The 19,437-nt window shown below is 44.7% G+C and overlaps 1 protein-coding gene across 4 annotated transcripts in view; it reads left to right on the top strand.

Moving 5' to 3' along the window:
* The window catches only part of RIN3 (Ras and Rab interactor 3), a 185,071-nt gene that overhangs the window by 106,682 nt on the left and 58,952 nt on the right, over positions 1-19,437 (top strand). For 3 of the 4 annotated variants that reach the window (XM_033191533.1, XM_033191532.1, XM_033191535.1), the window contains exon 4: positions 379-451. The exons of the other annotated variant lie outside the window; for it this stretch is intronic. In XM_033191533.1, coding sequence (XP_033047424.1) covers positions 379-451 — 73 coding nt within the window. The remainder of the gene's footprint in view (positions 1-378; positions 452-19,437) is intronic. 4 annotated transcript variants of the gene reach the window in all.

Below are 19,437 nucleotides of genomic sequence, written 5' to 3'. Positions count from 1 at the left end.
GTAGAGACAGGTTTCACCATGTTGGCCAGGCTGGTCTTGAACTCCTGATCTTGTGATTTGCCCACCTCAGCCTCCCACGGTGCTGGGATTACACACATGAGCCACTGCGCCTGGCCCGGGTATGTCTTTCTCAGCAGCATGAAAATGGACTAATTACAAATAGGTAATCCTCTGAAATCTCAGTGGATTGACAAGGAAGTCCCTTTCTCACTTAAGGTCTGGTTGACAGCTGATGTGTATGGAGCCGCATGCAGCCCAGCATGGGACCCAGAATGAGTGTGGCAGACATGCCCCCCCAACCAGTCCCTGCCACTTCCTTCCCCCCTTTTCCTTGGCAGGATTCTTACCTTACCCAGGGCTCTTCTTCTCTCTCCCCAGTTTTGTACCTGGAAGGCTCAGCTCTTGTGTTTGAGGACATCTTCAGACTGATTGCGTTCTACTGTGTCAGTAGGTGAGTAGACCCGGCCCTGCAGGTGGTTGTCTGGTTGCAGCAAACATCCCATGCCACCCTGGGTGGGTACAAGGAACTTCACAAGGAAGCCCCAGAGAGAGGGGTGCGGCTCAGAGGATGCGGAGAGAGGGCACAGGCCCCTCTGGGAACCACAGGGGACTTGTTGGCTCTGAGGCTTTCTCACACTATCTGATAAGAACCCCTCCCTTCCACACCTGCCCCTCTGGCTCACTGCCTGTCTCCTGGCTTCCTGTGTTATCAGCTTCAAGGACAGCCTGGAGTCCTGCATGTACCAGGCTTCTCATTGCAGGGGTTCTAGAAGGAACTTCCTGTAGGGGCAGCAACAGGAGCTGATCCCCCTTTATGGGAGGTAGCCTGTGATTACTAAGTAGCTGCTGGGTGGAGCGGGTGTCTGCTAACCACCCTGAGAACTGCCTGTGTATTCAAAACTGGTTTTGGGTCAGTAAGAATTTAAAAGTACACTTTGGTGCCATAAGCCAATGACTTAAGCTACAGGACCTTGACAAGGGCTGGTTAGAAATGGGGTAGAATGTGTTGGGGCCCAGCAGTGGGGTCCAGCAGTGGGCTCCAGGCCCACAACTTCCTGCTGCCTCTAAAGAAAACCATGCTTAACCTAGAGCATCCCTCCCCACCTACCACAACCCTCCTGCGTCCAGATGGGCAGGAAAAGTGAGGCTGATAATGTCACCTGTGGAGGATGTCCAGGTTCTTGGCGTCTTGAACAAAGAATTGGACAAAACGCACAAAGCAAGGAAGGAATGAAGGGGTTTATTGAAAAGGAAAGTACACTCCACAGTGTGGGAGCAGGCCCAAGCACAGGGCCTCAAGGGCACCATTATAGATTTTTGGGAATATTAAATACCCTCTAGAGGATTCCACTGGTTACTTGGGGTGTGCCCTATGCAAATGAAGAGGATGAAGTAAAGTTACAAAGTCTTTTACTTGACCTACGCCCTATAGAGAGGACATTTCCTGTTACAGCTGAAGTGTGAATCGGCCTTATGTTCCCTGCCTCCAGACCCTATTTTCCTGCCTCATCTCTTCCCTGAGAGGTGATCTCCATAAATCTTTATGGGAGGCAGAGAGACCAATGGTCTTCTTTTTTCTTTAACTGCTTCATGCTGGCTTGGGGTGTAGTCCCTACCTATTGGGGATCAAGGAACTCTCAGCCTGCTCTGTATAGCGGAGGCAGGGTAGCTTCTTGATGGCCAGGGGTAGTGTCTTCACCTGCAACTGGCTGGAGCCTTTGTTGCATGTTTATCTGAAGCTTGATGGTCTCTATGCGAGAGGAAATGAATTTGGTTAAAAGATTTAATGGGAACTTCAGGGGGTCGATACCTATATTGTCAAGAATGTTTGTTACAGAGATTTGCAGGAGAAAAAAATAAAACCTGGTCTGTTCTAGAATCTATGTGTTTCCTTAAAGTCTTAGCAAAAGCGACACCATTTTGGTTTGGTTTGTTGGGGCCTAGCGCATGAGCTTAGTCCAAAACAGTGGCCTCCCAGAATTTTGTTTAACAAATTCCTGGCCAGGCGTGGTGGCTCACACCTGTAATCCCAGCACCTTGGGAGGCTGAGGCTGGTGTATCACTCGAGGTCAGGAGTTCAAGACCAGCCTGGCCAACATGGTGAAACCCCACCTCTACTAAAAACACAAAAATTAGCCAGGCGTAGTGGCGGGGGCCTGTAATCCCAGCTACTCAGAAGGCTGAAACAGGAGAATTGCTTGAACCTGGGAGGCGGAGGTTGCAGTGAACTAAGATTGTACCATTGCACCCCAGCCTGGGCAAGAAGAGCAAAACTCCGTCTCAAAAATAAATAAATAAATAAACAAACAAATAAATAAATAAACAAACAAATAAATAAATTTTAAAATTCCCCCTTCTTGGTCACGTTCTCACCTAAGTGAGAACGTGACCAAAACTTAGGGCCTTAGTGCCACTCTCTGTTACCCTCATTTTGGGTTTCTGGTCTTACTTAGCCCATCATTCATAGGTTATGGTGTCTTCATGGTCACATATTTCTTTCAGCTCCTGTTATTCCAGCTGGAGAGAGACCATATGACATTCTAGAGATGGCTGCATGCAAGCATTTAAAACCTTTGAGATAATACAGCCCAACAGGAAGACTATTACTATGACTATTGGGAGGATAATAGTAAGAAATTGGAGTATACTCCTTGCCCAAGGTCCCCACAAGCCAAACCTCCTAAAATCAAAGAGACCAAAGAATGACTTAACTAAGCAGTTTCTTTGTTAATCCGCTAGCACTGAATTCCTATAATCTTCATTTGATGTGTTTCGCCGTAGGCCACATGTGCCAGCAGCTGCACAGATACGTCTTTGTTCAGCCAATTCTATCATAACTTTCACAAGAAAATTTAAAGTCTGTTGTGTAACTGTAGCCTTTACAGTAGAATTCGCTGTAGAGCCTATCATGAGGGATATATTGCTAATCATTGCTTCTTTTACTTTAAACCATTATTATTATATTGCTAATCATTGCTTCTTTTACTTCTTTTACTTTAAACCATGGAAGAAGGACCTAATAAATGATGCCCTTCTAGAATAGTGAAGGCCTCCTGGCAATGTTATCTTTAACCCATGATGTGGGTTAAGACAAATGAACCAATGTTTTGTTTCTGACTGATTATGAGGCGACCATAATGAGGTACCATTAAAGTTTTTTTAAACCTACATTGGGCCTTTGTCCTTTATCCATCAAAGTATAAGGTTCTCCATGTATAAGGCTGGTTGCAAACTCCTTCGTGAATAAAAGTACACCCCATAAGTGCACAAAACAGACCCCTTTTCCACTTCTATTATTCATAGAGGCATAAGCAAGGGAAAATATTCAAAGATAAGAGTTTCATGATAGTGGAGGCCTTAATCTGTGAACTTGGGAAAAGCTGTTCACATCAAGGATGCCATCCTCTTCTGGGGAGAAACCTCCCTGGTTAGCCTTACCCCAAGGGTTCCAATGGGTATATAGTTCCAAGAGTATGGAGGGACCCTTCACAGTTTTGAGATTATGAATCCAAAGTTCCAGGTCCTGTAGTTTTGTTGTGTGTGGATGGCAAGGACAGTCTTTCTCTGATGTTCTCAGAAGATCTAAACTATAAAAAGCTTTTTTACCTGGTGAAAATACACTACAGGCCTGGCGCGGTGGCTCAAGCCTGTAATCCCAGCACTTTGGGAGGCTGAGACGGGCGGATCATGAGGTCAGGAGATCAAGACCATCCTGGCTAACCCGGTGAAACCCCGTCTCTACTAAAAAATACAAAAAGCTAGCCGGGCGAGGTGGCGGGCTCCTGTAGTCCCAGCTACTCGGGAGGCTGAGGCAGGAGAATGGCGTAAACCCGGGAGGCGGAGCTTGCAGTGAGCTGAGATCTGGCCGCTGCACTCCAGCCTGGGTGACAGAGCAAGACTCTGTCTCAAAAAAAAAAAAAAAAAAAAAAAAAAAGAAGAAAATACACTATAGCATAATAATCTACTGTTATAACATCAGCCCTCTTGCATGAGAAAGCTTTTATACAACCAGACACATGCATTGAAAATAACAATTGAATGAAATCCCTCTGTAAAATGTTTAAGTGGCCTACCAGGTGACCAATTGAACCTGAAGCTTTAATTGTTTTCCCAGGAATATGGGATCAAACATTGGTTATAAACTATGTTAGTAATTTGTAAGTCACTACATCAATGTGTTCAATTTAGATCATTTTATCTTTTCCATGTTGAGTCATGGGATGCAGAACTCTTAATAATAAAAGCTTTAAGGATTCAGGAAGGACAAGGTGGCCATCCTGGTTCTCCATGAGGCCATGCTTAATTAACATTAGGCTTATATTATCTTGCATACTAGTTGTTTTTCCAAATTAGGTACATAGCACAGACAAGAAAAATTTTTTTTGTGGTTTATAATAACTTAGTATAATAATCATATTTATAATTGATAGCATATACTTAGACATTAACATTTTAGAAATCCCATACAATTTTGTAACACATATTAGTATTATTCACAAAAATATAACCTAAAGAAGACTGAACATCATTTTTACAATCCCATGTACCTAAACATGTCAAATAATCCTGTTTACTTCCTTTCTGGATATTTTCAGGGGCCCTCTGATCTATCCAAAAAATCAGGCATTAGGAAAGACAATTTTGAAACTGAAGTTTGATTTTGAAATTCCAGAGCACTATAAATTATTTATTTTGCCAAAATGACTCAGAAATTTAAAAAAAAAAAAACCTTTTCTAACCTTTTACAACACAAACACACACACATACACACACACACACACACACACACACACACATGCATTCTACTGTTCTTACTGTTCTTATATACCTTGCATGGAAAACTGTTTCTAGTAGTCTTTTTTTTTTTTTTTTGAGACGGAGTCTCGTTCTGTCGCCCAGGCTGGAGTGCAGTGGCCAGATCTTGGCTTACTGCAAGCTCTGCCTCCCGGGTTCACACCATTCTCCTGCCTCAGCCTCCCGAGTAGCTGGGACTACAGGTGCCCGCCACCATGCCCAGCTAATTTTTTGTATTTTTAGTAGAGATGGGGTTTCACCATGTTAGCCAGGATGGTCTCAATCTCCTGACCTCGTGATCTGCCCGCCTCGGCCTCCCAAAGTGCTGGGATTACAGGCTTGAGCCACCGCACCCGGCCTCTAGTAGTCTTAATTGCATGTTATAATGGCGAATTTTAAAGTAAAACTTGGTAAGTTATGTTCTCATAAGGTTTGACTATTTCCAGCATAGCTAGAAGCATGGCCAACTCCACATGTCCCCAGGCCTTACCTAGCTGGAAAGCAGGCAAGTTAAACAATTTGCAAAAGCCAAAGAAGCAGCTTATGACCTTCAAGCATTTAGCAAACCCAATATTTGAACATAATTTGGGCCACTTGTTTACATTTTGAAGACATTTGTATTTTACCAATAATTTTTAAAACTGTCTTTATTTCCCAAAGATTACTCAAGTCACATGAACTAAATAAAAGGCATTACGTTTTTCACTTTTCCGACAAAATATTTGACAAATATTTGACTTAAGCTTTTATTATTAAACCAATTAATTTAAAACTTTACAGGGGAGATAAACCGTGAATTTTCCTTTATATTTAACCAGTTTGCACAGAGAGAGAGAAGCCAAAGACTGACTAGTAAGAAACTCTTACCCTTTTGCTGGCATGCCAGGTTTCTGGGTTCTCTCTCCTTGAGTGGTCCTAGTGACCCTGCTTAACCTTATGCAAACAAACACATGGCCATGAATTAAGAATATTCACAAATAGTTTACAAATTTTGGAGACATTAGGCAGAGAGAGAGAAATATGACTTAAATTCTATTTACGATGGTATACTCAAGACATTTAAATTATCAGGAAGCCTAAAATCCAAAAAGTTAGTTTAAAGATAGAAAGCTGATGTGCTCCATTAATTCCTGTGGGCCCAACAAAGGTAGCTTTGGAATTCCAGATAAATGGAATAAATGATGACTTACTAGAAATACATGGGAAACAAAATAACTATTCATAGAACCAAATAAAAGCCTTCCACTAGGAACTAAAAAAAAAAACAAAATCATAGTTTTATACATATGGATACACAAGCAAAGCCAGAGGAGAATAAACAGCAAGTGAATGAAAACTAGAAGCCAAAAACAAATAAACAGAAAACCAGCCCTAAATTTTCCTACTCAATTTACCCTGGAGGCTACAGTGTTACCTAGGACCCCCCAAAAACACACATAATGAATATTTTAATCCTGACACATAATTCAGTATCCTTAAGTTCACCAATATTTTCATACAGCCTGCGCAATTAAGAAATTCACTTTAGACACATGGCCAATAAGTACTACAGCACTATCCATGCAAAACAGTAAACATAGTGTGAAGCAACACAAGCATGTATGTGAGATTTGAATTTGCACTAAATCCAGCTTCATGCTTAACTGTATTTAAAAAAGAATTGCCAGGCCGGGCACGGTTGCTCATGCCTGTAATCCTAGCACTTTGGGAGACCAAGGCAGTTGGATCACGAGGTCAGGAGATCGAGACCATGCTGGTGAACATGGTGAAACCCCATCTCTACTAAAAATACAAAAATTAACCAGGTGTGGTGGCACATGCCTGTAGTCCCAGCTACTCAGGAGGCTGAGGCAGGAGAATGGCATGAACCCGGGAGGCGGAGCTTGCAGTGAGCCGAGATCATGCCACTGCACTCCAGCCTGGGTGACAGGGTGAGACTCCATCTCAAAAAAAAAAAGAATTGCCAAACTTCCGATGCATTTTTTACAATACTTCTTGTTTTACTGTCGATGAAAAGAGTCAAACTCTGTAAAATATTTGAAGAGATTTATTCTGAGCCAAATATGAGTGGCCATGGCCTGTGAGCCAGCCCTCAGGAGGTCCTGAGAACATGTGCCCAAGGTGCTTGGGGTGCAGCTTGGTTTTATAGGTTGTAGGGAGGCATGAGACATCAATCAAATACGATTAAGGAATACATGAATACGTTGGTTTGTTTCAGAAAGGCAGGACGACTTGAAAACTGTGGGGATGGGGAGCACTGTTCCAGGCTATAGGTAAATTTAAACATTTTCTGGTTGACAATTGATTGAGTTTTTTTCTAAGGACCTGAGGTCAATAGAAAGGAAATGTTCATAAAAGATTGTGAAAACCAAGGTTCTTTCAAAGTCTCATAGTGGCTGCCCTTAGAAACAATAGATGACAAATGTTGCCTATTCAGACCCTTTAAAAGGTGTTAGACTCTGCCGGTTTTGGTAGACAACATATAACAGTAAGTGTACATACAAATAAACACATCTAGATGTGTATACACACACATAAATGAAAATCCAGTAGCTTGGAACCTTAGCCAAGAGATAGCAATACAAGCTTACTGGTTTTACTTTGCTCCAATAGATAAGCCAATGAAGGCTGTGAACCAAAATTTTGGGTAAAGCGGTGTCTATGGCAGTTTGCTTTTTAAAGGCCAGACCTCCCCAGACTCCAAAGAGTGCTAGAGCCAAACAGCACCAAAGGAGGGCATCACACGTTAACCAGGCTCCCTGCTTAGAACAGCAGCACAAGTGGGATCCATGCAGTGCCATCCCACTTTCCCAGTAGACAGTAAACTCCAGATTCTAAACAATTTGGGGGCCAAGCAGCATTGCAACTGCAAGAGAAAATTCTAAGGAGGGCTTAGTACTAGACCTCAGAACCTCTGCCAAGAGCATCCCCTTTGAGGAGGTTGAGGTCTGCAGGATCCCCCAGAGCATCCTCCTGTTGGCTCCAATCTTAGAGTGTCAGATGTCTCTGACCTTAGGTGGGCACTGGCACCACTCTGCATGTGTTCCCTCCAGAGCCTGCTATGAGTTTTCCTTTGGTACCTGGGTGTAATCTCTGACTTTTAGCATCCTTATAATTTGATAAGGCCATACCTTCCCATGCTTCCTGTTCTGTTAGAAACAAATTTTTGGTGCCGCAAAGTGAACCCAGCACTCAGGCAAAAGTTTTCTCAGCAAGGCAATTTACTTCTGTAGAAAGGCACTTCTTGCATGCAAGGCAGAGGCAAGGGGGAGCATGCAAAACAAAGGAGAACAGGAGTTTCTTATCCCTAACACAGACCCTGTTCCTGTGTCTTCCCCCTGTGGGCTGGGGTCGGACCGCACAATCTAGGCTAATTCCCATTGGGTACTGTTGACATCATCAAAGGAGGCGAGGTGGGCCTTTGACAGGAAGAACAGGTACATCTTGGGGTGCATCTTGGGGTGTTTTGGCACAGCAGAGAGAGGGAGGGCTGATAGATGAATGGGTACATTACCTTTTAGAATAGAACAAAGAATCAGGAACAGAAACTCTTTGAAGAGGAACTATTAGTTCTTAACAACAATTTCCTCCTCTTGAATCTATACATTTCCCTCTTTAAACTTATCTAACATGGCTCGGATTTGTTGATCTTTCAAGGGAAATAATTTATTACTATAGGATTTGGAAGAACTAGAGAAGGTTTGGTTAATAGCTGTCCCTATAAGTCTTTGGACTAGTCCACGAATGCAGGGTATGATGCAGCATCCAACAACCATAAGCACAGCTATTGTGATTGCGAGAGAGGTAACAATAGAGGCCATGAGTCCTTTCCATTTACCAAACCAAGTTCCTAACCATCCTGTGAAAGGGTCACTTATCCCAGAATTTGTGGCTAATTCATCTGATAAGGAGGTAAGACCTTGTAAAGCTTTTGTAATTGTTCCATCAGGGGCTGTATTGTTGGGAATGTAGGTGCAGCATTGGGTTCCTATCATAACACAAACTCCACCTTTTTCTGCTAATATCATATCTAAGGCCATTCTGTTTTCCCAAGCCATTTGGCTAGTAGGCCCTAATTGTTCAGCTATTCCTTTGATAGCATCCCTAGTGTAATTAATAAATCGCTGTTGGTTATAATAGATGTAATTTATCCAAGCTACATTTTTATTAATAGCTACCACTGGAAGTAATGATTCAAATCCTGCAGCTATTGAGTTTCGGGCTTTGAATCTATCAGGTACCCCCCGTGGGACTCCAATTGCATCTATATAGACATGAGAGTCAAAAGATCCCTGAGGGGCCCCTCTTGTTTTACGGCGTTGTAGTTTCTCTTTTTCTCGTTGTTGAAATGCCAGGGTAAAAGGGATGGCCAATTGAATTAGAGCACAAGTGCCACTCCAGTTACTTGGCAGGGTGGCCAGTAGGGGTCCACCACAATACCACCATACATCAGCTCGGGGATGAACAAGGGGAGACTGTTTGGTAAGCTTTTGGAAAGACTTAACCTCACTGCATCCCTTTAGGTCCCCAAGAAACTCCAAATTTTTTCCCCGTCGTGAGAGACAGGAAGTAAAATTGGTATCTGGAGATGGAGGCTGGATGGCCCTCGGGAGCTGACCCTCATGGTGTGGAATTTCAGGGAATAGCACAGACAGAATTCGACAGAATTCACTATCCCAGGCTGTGGGGTGTTGGAAAAGAGCCACCATGCAGCCCATGCCTGGTTTGTTAGAAGACCATCCAACTGGAAAGGAGACAACTTGGGCCTCTGGCCTGCCTTGCGCACAAACGTAACAGTCGCTTTTGTTTAGAGTGCGAACGGAATATTCAATCCATTCCATCCAGGCATTTGCATCTTTGTATCCTCTTTCAATTGTCAGTGTTTGTTTTAAATTTTTAACTTCTACAATAGCTACTTTGGTTTTGTCGTTAGGTGGAGAAGAGACAGTGGTCTGGTCAGCAGGTATAGAAGAGTGTAGAGGTGGAGATGTGGGGGATGGAGATGTGGGGGATGGAGATGTAGGGGATGGAGATGTAATGAGGTGCAACTTGAAGAATCCTATGGGGTCTTTCCCTCTTACATCTGCTCCCATACCATAGAAGCGGTTTAGGGTGGGGGAGGAATCTTGGAGAGTTGGGATGGTGATGGAAATTTGCACCGGGTTACATTGGTTATATTGACAATTGGGAGGAGCACTTCTTTTAGTAAAATGGATATAGGGCCTTAGAGCCGCTAGCGGGAAATCCTTTGAGGGGACCCAATCTTGGCGTTGAGTGACCCAAACGACTTCGTCCCAAGTTGGACAAAACGGAAACCTATACAATCTAGAAACATCTGCTTTGGAGGGGCAGAGATATTTATCTGCTGCTGTAAGCTGTCTCTGGCTTTGGAGATCTCCACAAGGTATAACTAAACAAGCATCAAAGGTAATCGTCTGGGGTGAGTCTGATCTAGTTACATTAATAATGAGGTGGCTAGCTAGAGAACAAGGAAAGAAGAAGGAGTAACAGAATAGATGAAAGAGAATTAAACTTTCCTTAGCTTTAGTTTGGTAGGATTTTCCCCTGGGACCATGGCCCATGACCCTGGAGAGGGCGGCGCTTTCTTGACTCGGGTGTGATGGGTCCATCCTTTCTCGGCAGTTCGCACTGCAGCTTCAGTTGTTAGGAGCACTAGATATGGTCCCTCCCAGGATGGTTCAAGTTGCTCTTCTTCCCACCTCTTATTGAGGACGTAGTTTCCGGGCCGGTGCTGATCAACTGGAAACTCAAGAGGCGGGGTTTGCGCTAAGAGACCTTTAGTCCTGAGGGAAGATAAAGTAGAAGATAGACCAAGTATGTAATTCCTACGGAATTGATCTTTGGTCTCAAAAGTGGGAATGTCACTAGTGGAACTTAAGTATGGTAACCCATAGAGCATTTCATAAGGGGATAGGCCAACGTCTGTTCGAGGGGCAGTTCGGATCCTGAGTAGAACGATGGAGAGACACTTAGTCCAGGGTAATGGAGTTTCTAAAATTAACTTAGATGATTTTTTAGAGTCTGATTCATCCTTTCTACTCCTCCTGATGAGGATGGATGCCAGGGGGCATGATACTCCCATTTGATTCCTAAAGCTTGAGTAAGCACTTTAATGATATTTGCAGTAAAGTGAGTCCCATTGTCTGAGTCCCATGTTTTCTACTGGCCTGAACTGAGGTATTATGTTCTCTAGTAATACTTTAACCACATTATTAGCTGTTGCACTGGGGAGGGGAATGGCTTCAACCCAATGAGTGAGGTGGTCTAATATTACTGTTAGGTATTTAAGGCAACTTAGTGGGGGCATTTCAGTATAGTCAACTTGAATGCTTTGAAGTGGCCTTAATCCTGAGCTTCTGCCCCCAAAAAGGTTGTTTCCTTGGGGCTGGTTTGTTTGTTTTCTTACATGTTAGGCAGCTGGCCACAACTTGTTTTGCGAAGGTGTAAATTGCATCCATAGACTCTGAGAACTGCATCACACATAGCTTGAGGTCCCCAGTGAGTCCCTTGGTGTAGTTGGGACAGGATTTCTCTCATAAGTGGTTTGGAAAGCATTTCCCTTGGGTCTGGAAAAACCCACTTCCCTTCTGAGTTTTCCTTAGCCCCTAGTTTCTCTAACTTCTCCTTTTCAGTGGGAGAAAAGATAGGGATTGCAACTGGGGGAGAGAGATAGGGAGTCAGGTGGAAGATAGGCGCTTTTTGAGAGATGGCAGATTGTTTTGCAATTTGATCCGCAAGGTTATTCCCTTGGCTTTCAAAGGTAGAACTTTTCAGTGCCCTGGGACATGCACAGTAGCTATTTCTTCTCGTCATTGTAAGCTCTTTAAAACTTGAGTGATTAACTATTTGTGGACAAAGTCCTGACCTTTGCTGTTAATTGGGCCCTGCCCAGTCCAAATTTTTCCAAAGGTGTGCACTACCCCAAAGGCATACTTGGAGTCGGTATAGATGGTACCTTCTTGCTTTTGTAAATATTTTAGAGCCCAATTAACATGAACAATTCACAAGTCCGAGCAGACCAATTATTTGGCAGTCTTCCAGATTCTATTTCAGCAAGAACTTCTCCATCTATGACAGACTATCCATTCTGTCTTTTTCCTTCAACCACCCGGGATGCGCCATCTATAAAAAGATGACTTCCTGTTTTAAAATTTCTCTTAAATCAGGTCTAACCTTAGAATGGTAATCAATGAGATCTAGGCAGCCATGTTCAGGATCTTTGGGGTTCAGATTCCCAAAAGCAGCAGGGTTAAGGGCACTGTCAGTGGTGACAGTGAGGTCATCTTTTTCTAATAGAATGGCTTCATATTTTAGAATTCTTGAGTCAGTAAGCCATCTACCTGCCTTTTGGTTTAATATTGTTGTAACTTGATGAGGTATGCTAACAATTAATTTACCCCCAAAGGTTAGCTTTTTACTTTCCTCAGTCAACAAAGCAGTGGCTGCTATAGATTGAATACATCCAGGCCATCCACAGGTTACTGGGTCTAGAATTTTTGATTAAAAGGCCACGGGCTGCAGGTGGCCCCCATGTTCTTGGGTGAGCACCCCTAAAGCTACTCCCTTATTTACACTGACAAAGAGGTGAAATGGTTGTTCGAGGGAAGGCAAAGCTAAAACAGGGGCAGTTTTGAATAAGTGTTTTAATTCTTTAAAATCATTGACTTCCTCTGAGGCCCAAAGGAGGGGGTCAGGTTTTTCTTGGGTAAGCTTGGAGTACAGAGACTTGACTTTTAGAGCATAGGAATCAATCCGCAAGCGGCAACATCCAACTAGGCCTAAACATTTTCTAAGCTCTTGTTTTGTACTAGGCAGGGGTAAGGACACAATTCCTTTGACTCTTTCAGGTCTTATTTTTCTCCTGTCCACACTTATCAGGTGCCTTAAGTACTTGACTTCTGACTCTACAAATCGGAGCTTCCCCTTTGATACCGGTAATCCCTTCCCTTGCAGGTGATTGAGGAGACTGATGGAGAAATCAGATACTTGTTTCATGACTTCCCCAGACACAATTATGTCATCTGTATATTGGAGCATGCATATAGACTCTGGACAGATATTTTCCCTAAAACTTGTTCAAGAATTTGGCCAAACAGGTTAGGAGAGTCTGTAAATCCTCGGGGCAGGACCATCCAGCAGTATTGTTGTTTCTGCCCTGAATGAGGATCTTCCCATTCAAAAGCGAATATGTCTCAGCTGTCTTCAGCCAAGGGACATGCCCAAAAGGCATCCTTTAAATCTATTACTGTACACCAGGTCACATGGAATCTTGCTGAGGATAGTGTACGGATTGGGGGCAACAAGGTGAGTGGCTTGGACTATTTGGTTAATGGCCCAGAGGTCTTGTACTAGTGAATATGATCCATCAGATTTCTTTACAGATACTATAGGGGTATTATATGGAGACATACAGGGTTCAAATAACTTATCCTAAATAAGAGCTTCAGTCACAGTTTTCAAGCCTATCCTGCCTTCTAGACGAATTGGATGTTGCCTTCTCCTTACTATTTCCCCAGGAGTTTTCAACTTCATATGAATGGGGGGAGATTCATAGTTTCCCTCTGTTCCCTTCTTTTGACCACACATTGGGATGAATGTAACTTTCTTCTGCGACGGTGAGCAGGTTTAATGAAGTGACAGATCCTTCAGGGCAGGCACGCAAGCCTGTGTCTAGTTTTAACACTGGGTCATGCAAGCCTGTGTCTAGTTTTACCACTGGGTCATGCAAGCCTGTGTCTAGTTTTAACACTGGGTCATGCAAGCCTGTGTCTAGTTTTAACACTGGGTCATGCAAGCCTGTGTCTAGTTTTAACACTGGGTATGCAAGCCTGTGTCTCGTTTTAACACTGGGTCTCTTTCTAACAGGTTTGTTCCTGCTTCGGGGATTAGCAGGAATTTAATACTAGCTGATCGAGTTTTGTGTTTAACTTCTGTTTCTTCTAAAACTTTGGCTTTAAATCCTTCCCCTTTTGCCCCTGAGACAAGAAGTTCCTCTAATATAAAATTAGAGGGCTGAGAGCAAACAGAGGAGCTAGCAGCCCCTGAATCTATTAGAAAAGTAATAAGCTCATGTTTGGATCCCACCTCTAAATTTATCAAGGGCTTGTATTGGGACACGAGATAGAAAAGACAGAGCCCCTAACTTCCCTATTCCTCCTCAAATGCCATGAGCAGAACAATTTCTTTTTCCTTTCCCCACTCGGGGCATTCTCTTTTGAAGTGGCCTTCTTTTCCACATTTAAAGCACCTATCCTGTCCTCCCTCTCCCTCAGTCCTAGGATTCTTTGACCTTCCTCCCCGATACTCTTTAGAGGGCCTGGTAGCTGAGGGTCTGGGTCCCCTAGTTGGAGGCTTGGGTCCTCCAAAGGGGGTTTGGACCTTTTATAATTCCTGGCCCCCTGGTGTCTCTGTTTAGAAGCGTATGGGCCTGAAGCCGTCTGTTGGAAGGTGGATAGCGTAAGTTTTGCTTTTTGTTTTTGCTTTTCTTCATCTCTCCTCACATATACTTTTTGGGCTTCTCCTAGGGATTCCTCTATGGATTGGTTTTTCATTTTCTAGTTTCTGCAACTTCTTTGCTATGTCTGGCCAGCTATTTGTGACAAAATGTAGCTTTAATATTCCTTGCCCAAGAGGGTCTTCTGGATCTAAATCTGCATATTTCCTTATCTGTTCCCTTAGCCTTTCTAAAAATTTCATGGACCCTTCATCTTTTTCCTGTTGTATGTCAGATGTTCGGGAAAGATTCTGAGCCTGGGACACTGACTCCCGAATTCCTTTAATTACCATCTCCCTAAGATCTTTCATGTTTTCCCTGTGGACTGCGTTATTATCCCATTGAGGATCTTGGGCTGGGAATTTCTGGTCTGCTGCGGGAACGTTTTGGCCAGGAGAATATTCACATTCCCAAATTGTCATAGCAGCCGTGCAAATCATCCCCCTTTCTTCCCCTGAGAAGAGGACATCCAGGATGGACATTAATTTGGCCCAGGTATATAACTGGGGGCCTAGGAATTGATCTGCTACCCCGTATGGGTCATCTAGCAGTGGCTTAAGTTCTTTGTTTAAACCTTGAACCTCTGAACTAGTCAAGGGAGCATTTACAAAGCCAACAGCTCCTCCTCCCTGGGGCGCCTCTCTCAAAGGGAAGTGAGTCGAAGCTGATTCCTTAGAGGTAGAGGGGAAAGGAGGATTTTGAATATCCTTCTTACATGGTAGTCCCTTTAGGGAAGGATACTTAGGCTCACAAGGAAGAAACTCATGGGGTGGCGATAATTCCCAAGAGTCAGAGTATAAGGGGGGAGGAATAGTAGGAGTAGCAGAAGGATCTGGGACTGAGTCCAGGGTGGCAGCAGCTGCCTGTGAAGGGGGCAGGTCAAGTGGGGGGAAATTAAATGGAGAAAGGTGGTTTAGAGGGTTCCAGGCATTGGAATCCCTCTGCCTAGGGGTTGGTTTTACTATGCCTACTTTGGGGAGTGTGACATCTGATCCTTCCCCTGCATTCTTTAGGGGAAAGAGGAGAACAGGTTGTTTTCTCCAGCAGAGGGCATAGTCTCTTTCTTCCTGTGAGACCAGACTTTTGTCATTCACATACTGAATTAAAAGTTAACAGACCCAATCCTCATGTGATCCCTATGTTGGCAAGAAGACGGTGTGAGGATGGGTTCCTTGGCCCAAATGAAACAACAATATTTTATCATCTGTTGCTTTTTCTTGTGCCTAGTACGCTCATTCTCCTTCCGGTATTTTAGCATGAGACCTAAAGAACTATCAGAGGGGATCTGACTATCCCCGTCCTTACCGTTTCCTGTTGTACGAGGAGTGTTTCCCATCTTGGAGGTTTGGGATGCCCCCTTCAGTGTGTGTGGCCCAGTCTCTCTTACTGGAGATCTCTTGCCTTCCCTTTTCTCTAGAAGCTCAACCCCCATTCATGGAGGTTTCTTGCACTCCTTTCCATTTGCCTCATCCTACCTGGCCACTTTCCTCATGGGAAATTAGGTCCCTCTTACCATTGGCATGCCAGCATAAGCCCCACGGCAGGATCTGTCCTAAGCCATATGAAGATGAGGTGACCACAGAACCACAGATAGGACCCACTCACCCCAGACAGCAGTAATGCCTATCACCATTCACACAAGCAGCACCACAAGCAGTAGTGCCTGTGATCATTCACGCACTTTCAACCGCCAAGATATTCCAACCACCAAGGAAATACTTCACCGCCCCCACGGCTTTTCTTACTTTGGTCTTGTGTGCAAAGTCACCTGGTCGCCACGGTATTTGTAGGCAAGCCTTTCCTTCCCGCGTTGCCGAGAGTCCGGGTTTATTCGTCACAGCAGGTGGGTTCCCGATCTCTAGCCCCCGAGGCCACCTCAATGAGGCAGTGGGACGCGTCTCTCCCTGGGAGATGACCAGAGACCCCTTCCCCAGAGGAGAATGGGAATCCCAGGTAAGGCACCAGATTGTTAGAAACAAATTGTCAGTGCTGCGAAGTGAACCCAGCATTCAGGCAGAAGTTTTCTCAGCAAGGCAATTTACTTCTATAGAAGGTTGCTTCCTGCATGCAAAGCAGAGGCAAGGGAACGTGTGCAAAACAAAAGAGACCAGGAGTTTTTATCCTTGAAGCAGACCCTGTTCCTGTGTCCTCCCACTGTGGGCTGGGGTTGGACCCCACAATCTAGGCTAATTCTGATTGGCTACTGTTGACATCATCAAAGGAAGCGAGGGTAGGCGTTTGACAGGGAGGACAGGTACAGTATATCTTGGGTGTGTTTAGGCACCTCAGAGATAGGGAGGGTTGATAGATGAGTGGGTAAGATTACCTTTTAGAATAGAACAAAGAACCAGGAACCAAAACCCTTTGAAGAGGAACTATTTGTTCTTAACAACAGCAGCACAAGTGGGATCCATGCAGTGCCATCCCACTTTCCCAGTAGACAGTAAACTCCAGATTCTAAACAATTTGGGGGCCAAGCAGCATTGCAACTGCAAGAGAAAATTCTAAGGAGGGCTTAGTACTAGACCTCAGAACCTCTGCCAAGAGCATCCCCTTTGAGGAGGTTGAGGTCTGCAGGATCCCCCAGAGCATCCTCCTGTGGGCTCCAATCTTAGAGTGTCAGATGTCTCTGACCTTGTGTTCCCTCCAGAGCCTGCTATGAGCTTTCTTTTGGTACCTGGGTGTAATCCCTGAGTTTTAACATCCTTGTAATTTGATAAGGCCAGGCTTTCCCATGCTTCCTCTTCTGTGAATTTTAATGATAGGAACTGGAGGCTGGGTGGGTTTCTTTTGCCCTTAGCCAGTTGAATAGGAGAAGGGAAGAATTTAGCATAAGAAAAGAAGGTTTAAGTCCTGAAACATGCGAGTTTGCTCTGAGCTGTGCCACAGGTAGGGATCAGGGACCACACTCAGAAAAGAGTTTTTTAAAAAAAGAATCCTTTCCCATTCTGGACAGGGCAATTATTCCCATTCATTCCTAGGCCTTCAGGCAATACTGAGGAGTGACCCCAGCCAATTACCCTCAATTTCCAAGGAACTGCTGGGAAACAGCCACGGAAAGACTGAAAAAGAAAGAGAGGGGAAAAAACACGAAAAGACCCCGGTCCCTTAAGTGAACCAGGCGGTGACATTTAGGCTTCTCCACATGGAAACCCCTTCGTTTCACTGGCCACGGCCAGAAAACTGCAGTCGCTTTTGTTTAGGCGCTGCCCACCAAGGATCTTGAGTTGGAAAGAAAAAGAGAGAGAGTGAGAGAGACAGACAGAGAGAGAGAGAGAGAGAGATATTGATTCCCCTGTATGGAGCAGAAAGGAAAAGGAGAAAGGAGAAAAAGAAATCCCAAACTTTGGACTTACCTCTTCCTCCCCACCTGCTCGCCAAAATATGTCACCAGTGGAGGGTGTCCAGGTTCTTGGCGTCTTGAACAAAGAATTGGACAAAACGCACGAACAAAACAAGGAAGGAATGAAGGGGTTTCCTGAAAATGAAAGTACACTCCACAGTGTGGGAGTGGGCCCAAGCATAGGGCCTCAAGGGCACTGTTATGGAATTTGGGGGCGTTTAAATACCCTCTAGAGGATTCCATTGGTTACTTGGGGTACACCCTATGTAAATGAAGAGGATGAAGTAAAGTTACAAAGTCATCTACTTGGCCTGCGCCCTATGGCGAGGATATTTCCTGTCGTAGCTGAAGTGCGAACTGGCCTTATGTTCCCTGCCTCGAGACCCTATTTTCCTGCCCCAGTAATAGTTGATGCTAACAGCTGCTGCCTCTTAAGGGCACACCAGGTACCTGGCACTGTGCTAAGGGCTTTTATAGCCATTCTCTTTTTAAATTTGGCGAACAATTTCAGGAGGTAATTGCTCTCATTATCCCCATTCTACAGATGAGAAAACTGAGACTGAGAGAAGTCACTTGCCCAGCTGGTAAATGGCAAGGCAGGGTTTCAAACCAGACACATCTCCAAAGTCCACTGTCTCTCCAGAGGCCTCACTGTATGCATCCTGAAATAATTCTGATGCCTGTAGGCCCACAGGGCAAAACATCAGAGGCCTCCTGGCCCTTGGTACCAGCCTGACATGTTAGGGTCTCAGAGAGGTGGGTTCCAAGCTCCTAGCCATAGTGGAAGAAGCCTTACAGTGTTTGGCACATGTTAGGTGCTGTGAATGAACAAATGATGACATAATTGCAAAGCCCAGAACTTGAGCTTGTTATTTAATTTCTCTGAGCCTCAACTTGCGCTTCTGTTAAATAGGAATGATAATATCGTTATGTTGATGCTGAAGAAGGGAATAAGAAGCACATGGAAAGAGACAGCACCAACCCAGCTCAGTGGATCACACCTGTAATCCCAGCACTTTGGGAGGCCGAGGCGGGTGGATCACTTGAGGTCAGTTCTCAAGACCAGCCTGGGCAACTTGGTAAAACCCCATCTCTACTAAAAATGGAAAAATTAACTGGATGTGGTGGCACTTGCCTGTAATCCCAGCTACTCAGGAGGCTGAGGTAGGAGAATGGCTTGAACCCAGGAGGCAGAGGTTGCAGTGAATTGAGACTGTGCCACTGCACTCCAGCCTGAGTGACAAAGCATGACCCTGTCTAAAAAAGAAACAACACCCAGCCCCCAAAAGAAACAGCACCCTGTCCCACACCCAGTCAGTGCTCTTGTTCTACTTCCATGAATTGGGCCATAGGGGTTTGCTGGAGCATCTATGTCCAGGGAGCTCTGGAGCCACGGTCACCAAGCTCACTTCTGTCACCTCTCAGCCTTTCCTCCATGTTCCAGAAAAGCAGGTGCCCCTGGGCCTACCCTCAAACTCCCAGGGTACCCTTAAGGAGGCCACAGGGCACAGAGCCTGCCATCACCATATTTTGGGGGGCATCAGCTCCAAGGCCTGAGTTTGTGAGTAGCTCAGAAGTGAGATGCTGTGGGAGGGAGAGCCCCAGGCTTGGAGTTGGAGACCCATCACTTAGAAGCTTGTGACCTGGGCAAGTCACCTGACCTCTCCTGGCCCTATCAAGGGGATGTTAGCCAAGATGGAACATCAAAGTTCTAGACCTCTGTGGTTGCGCAATTCTAAAATCTTGCCCTACAGACTCCTCCAGAGCCTAACTCCTGGAGGTAGCA

This window comes from Trachypithecus francoisi, unplaced genomic scaffold (assembly GCF_009764315.1).
Source record: "Trachypithecus francoisi isolate TF-2019V2 unplaced genomic scaffold, Tfra_2.0 Lachesis_group3, whole genome shotgun sequence".
NCBI classification, from domain to species: Eukaryota; Metazoa; Chordata; class Mammalia; order Primates; family Cercopithecidae; genus Trachypithecus; species Trachypithecus francoisi.
This window is presented reverse-complemented; position numbering and strand designations above follow the sequence as displayed.